The sequence below is a fragment of the Chinchilla lanigera genome, unplaced genomic scaffold, assembly GCF_000276665.1.
Source record: "Chinchilla lanigera isolate Chin_1 unplaced genomic scaffold, ChiLan1.0 scaffold00092, whole genome shotgun sequence".
NCBI lineage: Eukaryota > Metazoa > Chordata > Mammalia > Rodentia > Chinchillidae > Chinchilla > Chinchilla lanigera.
Genome location: NW_004955493.1, coordinates 7,181,551 through 7,187,076, shown reverse-complemented (window position 1 = coordinate 7,187,076; position 5,526 = coordinate 7,181,551). Strand labels below are relative to the sequence as shown.

The 5,526-nt window shown below is 52.9% G+C and overlaps 1 protein-coding gene across 1 annotated transcript in view; it reads left to right on the top strand.

Annotated features, from left to right (window-relative positions):
• Positions 1 to 3,981, top strand: part of Zg16 (zymogen granule protein 16) — an 18,655-nt gene extending 14,674 nt beyond the window's left edge. The window contains exons 2-4 of the mRNA XM_005405244.2: positions 2,491 to 2,552; positions 2,702 to 2,834; positions 3,578 to 3,981. Of these exons, the coding sequence (XP_005405301.2) occupies positions 2,491 to 2,552; positions 2,702 to 2,834; positions 3,578 to 3,893 (511 nt within the window). The 3' untranslated portion in view covers positions 3,894 to 3,981. The remainder of the gene's footprint in view (positions 1 to 2,490; positions 2,553 to 2,701; positions 2,835 to 3,577) is intronic.
• The last annotated feature ends 1,545 nt before the right edge of the window (positions 3,982 to 5,526 follow it).

Here is a 5,526-nt window from a genome sequence, read left to right as displayed (position 1 = left end):
CATCAGAATCAGATAATGTTTACATCACCAAGATACGCTTATCTTGAACTTGGAGAAGGAGAGCAGGGAGAGGTGACAGGGCATAGCTGGCGGCTGTCTGGCTCCACTACCGGAAACTTGCCACTCAGGAATGCTCCTCCCTGCTCCTCAGGGCAGGGCTCGCTTTGCCATCTGGGCTTAAACCACAGCCCCAGACGGTGAGCCTGAAGGGGCAGGGTGGAGTGCTCAGTGCTCGGCTACCAGGCACTTAGGACTGACTGCCCACCCCAGCCCCTCCCTGCCCTCCGGCTTCTCTCACCAAGGAAGGCCCTGCTGACCCGAGGGCTCGGAAAGCCAGTGCTAGCGGGGCCAGGCGAGGATCAGGGTCACTTCTACGGATCTGAGGTCAAAAGGAATCAGTCCTGGAAGAGAAGGGCTTAGAAAGAACAGAAATCTATGACAGCACGGTGCAGGTTTCAGACCCAAGCAAAGGAGCAGCTGTCCAGATTGGGCTATGACTGCGATGCCCAGGAGTCCCACAGGCCCAAGCCCAACACTACCCACTTCCAGGGGGGCCGTGTGCCCTTACTTCCTCAGCGTCCGACTTCCCCGCTGGAATGACCGTCTCTGAGAAGGGGCAGTCACAAGTCACCCTTCTCAGAGAGGACACATCTGAAAAGGGCCTGGCAGGCTGAGGATGGGTAGCTGCACGCACAGTGGGGGCGATGTGGCAAGGTACTCATCATGGCAGACGCTATGTGGTGGTCACGTGGGTTTTCACTACACAATTCTTCAAACTTATCATTTTTTTTTTTTTTTTTTGGTACCAGGAATCGAACTCAGGTCCTTGCACTTGCCAGGCAGGTGCATGTGCCGCTCAGCTATATCCCCAGCCCCAAAGTTATCATATGTTTGCATTTTGTCATAATAAAATACCAGGGAAGGAGGGAAATCGTCAGGCATAGTAGTCACTGCTCAGTATGGGACGTGGGGGATATGCTCCCCCTGGAAGCATCTGCATTTCAAATGCCTGGAGTGGGCACTGTTTATCCTGGCACCTGGCAGATTTCACATGAGACCTAAGGTATTTTAGGGGAGGGAGAACCTTCCAGAAGCCCCTTAGATTGTACCTCAGAGGTGACTAGCTATTTTGTTCCCCTGAAGTTTCTGGCCCTTTGGCAGGTGAGTTTTCTCAAGTTTATCTGCTCCACCTCAGTGACATTTGGCACTTGGCCCAGAGGAGACCGCACCTTGCCACCTGTAACCTTTGAGGGGAACCAAGATAGGAAGTCCCAGACCCTGCTGATACCCAGTCCTAGGAGGTGGATCATGTTTATTCAGGAGGTGAGGTTCACACAATAAAGGGCAGAGGGAGCGTCTGAACCTGCTATAAAAGACCTGGAGGTTTCTAGGGGGTATTTCCCATCTGGAACTGCCAGGTGAGGGCTGATGAACATGTCTGGGTCAGACTTAGCGGGCATTCAAGCTTAAGGTGGCGAAGAGGATGCCTGGATCAAGCAGCAGGGTGGCTGAGCTAGTCTTAAGCACAAAGGGGTCTGCTTTCAGCTAATGGAATGGGGCACGTGGGATGCTGAGGGCCATGGAAATGGCCAGGTTTGTATATATACGCGGAAGGATTATGAGAAGGAGACCAGGCATCTGGGTCTAGGAGCTTGAGCTCACCCCAACTCCCTCTGCAACTTCTCAATCTATCTCAGTTCCACCAGAACTGACTGGACACTGGTGTCGCAGTGTCCTTCTATCTCTACCTTCACTGCCAATGTGACACATGGGCACCACTAACATGCTTGCTTGTTTTTTTTTTTGTCTTTTTGAGACAGGATCTCACTATGCAGTTCAGGCTGGCCTTGAGCTCCCTTTGTAGCCCAGGCTGGCCTTGAACTCACAACGATCCTCCTGCCTCAGCCTCCCGAGTGCTGGGATTACAGGCCTGCACCACCACGCCTGGTCATGCTTTCTTTCTGATTTGAGACAAGGGTGAAGCTAGGGGTTTAACCATGTCCTGATGCCCCAAAGTCAAGCTAATCTACTACTGCCTGACTTTAGCTAGGTTTTGCTCAGATTCCTGGCTTGGGGCACTCAGCCATCTCTGTGCTTTGGCGATGTCCTCCACTCCCCCAGCAAACTCTTTTGTGCTTGTGCTAGGATAGAATGGGGCATGACCCAGCTCAGTCAGGACGGTTAGGCTTGGTCTTTTCCTTTGGGAGGGAAAGGGCGAGTTGGCTATGGCCAGAGCAGGGAGAGCCAGAGGAGTTAGGGACCTAGAAGAGGGTATCTAAAAGGAACTGGAGTATCACTGGAGTCCTCTCTAAGCTCACGACTGCGTCTGCTGGATGCCAGCTGAAGGACTGAGAAGCTCCAGCCTGAGCTGGAGGCAGGGATGCCTGGGTGAGCACGGTGCAGAGGGAGCAGAACGCGGTGCAGAGGGAGCAGAGCGAGGCGCAGAGGGAGCAGAACGAGGCTTCATGCTCTCCTTTCTTTGCACTCCAGCCCCGGAATGTTGGCCACCGCTCTCCTCGTCCTGCTTTGCGCCTCCACCTCTGCCAGCGCCCGTAAGTGCGGAGCCCGGAGTCTGGTAGTGCGGATGGACGTGGGAAGGGGCCCTGTACGGCTGCCGGCCCAGGCCTCAAGGAGGCAGGCTTGGGCAGTGGGAAGGTCGGGGTGGTGGCGGCAGCTGAGCTCCCGTGTCTTTTCCCTCCAGTCCAGGCGAGGGCCTCCTCCTATAATGGAGAGTATGGAGGTGGTGGAGGAAAGCGCTTCTCCCACTCGGGGTACCAGCTGGAAGGCCCTATCACTGCCCTCCGTGTCAGAGTCAACAGATACTTCATTGTAGGGTAAGGGCCTTTTGAATTTCTGTGGTCTGGGGACCTTCTAGGATCTCAGCTGGACAAGGTGGAAGCCTTCTTTATTCCTGCCGGGCACCTTCCATCTCTGCTTGGTGCCTCCCCTGAGATGTTCCCGTTCAGTTCAGACAGCAGAAACGTCTATCCTACACAGAACCAAAGTGCGCTTCCTCCTGACCTGGGTTCTGCATCCTGAGACAACATGCCGCGTCTTATCCATCGCCCACGCAGGAGACTTCGGATGTTTGAAAATCCTTTTGCTGCTGCTGCTTCTTCTTCTTCTTCTTCTTTTTTTTTTTTTTTGGTCTTTTTGAGACAGGGTCTTGCTATGCAGTTCAGGCTGGCCTTGAGCTCACTTTGTAGCCCAGGCTGGTCTCAAACTCGCTATGATCCTCCTGCCTCAGCCTCCCGAGTGCTGGGATGACAGGCCTGTGCCATCACGCCTGGCTCCTTTTGCTTCTTTCCAGTGGGGTTGGGGCACAGTAGGACCCTGGAATCCAAATGCAAGCTCTGACCTTTGCTGTTTGGTGACTCTGCGCTATTGCTCTTTCCTCTATGAGGCTGTCTGTTGGCAAAATGAGTTGGAGTTCCCTGCACGACTTCCTGGGGCTCACCCATCTTCACGTGCTGTGCGAACAGCGGGGGACTTGTCTCTCACCCGCTTAAAGGCCAAGAGGGCGGGAATTCTCACCCTACTGAGCATCTCCCTTCCTCCCCTCTTCCCGCACACCCAGGCTACAGGTGCGTTATGGGAAGGTGTGGAGCGACTACGTGGGCGGCAAATCTGGAGACCTCGAGGAGATCTTTCTGCACCCCGGGGAGTCAGTGATCCAGGTTTCCGGCAAATACAAGCTCTACCTGAGGAAGCTGGTCTTTGTGACGGACAAGGGCCGCTACCTGCCTTTCGGGAAGGACACAGGCACGAGTTTCAACGCCCTCCCCCTGTACCCCAACACTGTACTCCGATTCATCAGCGGCCGATCCGGGTCCCTCATCGATGCCATCGGCCTGCACTGGGACACCTACCCCAGTGACTGCAGCAGCTGCTGAGCTCACCTCCAAGGCAGGGCCGTGAAAACTCCATCGCTAACCCCATCCCAATGGCTTAATAAAAGGACACGGCTATGGCTGGTTTGTACACGGTGTCTGCAGCTGTGACTCGACTCCGAATTCTGGTAGGGATGGGCAGGCCCCATTTCTGGCTATCTGCTGGTCTAAATCTGGGACAAGTAGAAAGATGAGTAAGAGGGGTACAAGCATCCTGGGCTTTTCTACATAATTGATCGAAGGTACAGTCAGGCATGGTGGTATGTATATACCTGTCATCCTGCCCCTGAAGGCTATACTCAGGAGGATCACAAGTTTGGGCCCAAAGTGGCCAATGTAGCAAGACTGTTTTGAAATAAAAAATAAAAAGGTCTGGAATTATAGTTCAGCGCAAAGGCCCTAGGTTTAATCCCCAGGAGATAAGATTCTGGCTTACATCAACTCTTTTCAAGGCTATTCCCAAGTGTTTACCTAAGCAAAAGTGTTGAGGTTACCCTGGGCCCCAGTTGCAGCTTGCGGCCAAAGCCCCAGACGTCCCTCTCTCCAGCTCCCCTCTTCCCTGGTCCTCCCCTCGGGAAAGTCTTCTCTGCCACAAGGACATCACCTGATTCTGTTGACCTTAGAGCACTTCTGTAGGTGGTGGGCCTGGATTCCTATTCTTTGCTCTTTCCCAGAATCCACCTAACTTCTGAAGTTTTGCCTAAGTTTGTGCTGAAAGACTCTGCCCTGTTACCTAAGCCTAGGGCCTCTCACCTTTACCCTTAAGGCCATTTTCCCTGCTTAGTGGCCAGGGATGTAGATCAGTGGCACAAGTGCCTGCTCGGCAAGTGCAAGGTCTTGAGTTTGATCCCTGACACACACACACAAAAATTGAACCATTTTCCCTGCTTAGCTCTCAGAACTGAGATCATTCCTCAGGCAGCCATCACTTCCCAAAAGCATGAGCTCTGGCAACGCCACACTCTAAAAAAAAAGGCAATTCCAAAGTGAAGACGTTCACTGTGGGTTCACATAAAGGATCAGTGAGATTTTAGGGAACTCACTGGAGTAACTGGAGAGTCTGGGCCAAGGATATAAAGTTGCTTTAGGCCGGGCGTGGTAGCACACACCTGTAATCCCAGCACTTGGGAGGCTGAGGCAGGAGGATTGTTTCAAATTTGAGGCCAGCCTGGGCTACAAAGTGAGCTCAAGGCCAGCCTGAACTGCATAGCGAGACCCTGTGTCAAAAAGACAAAAAACAAAACAAAACAAAAACTAGACAATGGAGTGGTTTGGAAGATAAAGGGAACGAAGAGGGAAGACAAATTTTATAGAGTAATTAATGCCCCTGATAAGCCAAGAAAAGTACAAATTTCCGGAGCTGGGGGTGGTGCCACATGCCTGTAATTCCAGCACTCAGGAGGCTGAGGCAGAAAGCTCACTGTGAGTTTAAGGCCAGCCTCGGCTACACAGTGAATTCTAGACCAGCCTGAACCGCATCGTGACACCCTGTCTTGAAAAACAAAACAAACCCAAATTTCAGTTTCTTCATCTTTAGTAGTGGATGCTTATAACCCCAGCACTCAGAAGGCTGAGGCAGGAAGATCCCAGTGGGGTTGAGGCCAGCCTGGGCTCCACAGTGAGTTCAAAGCCAGTC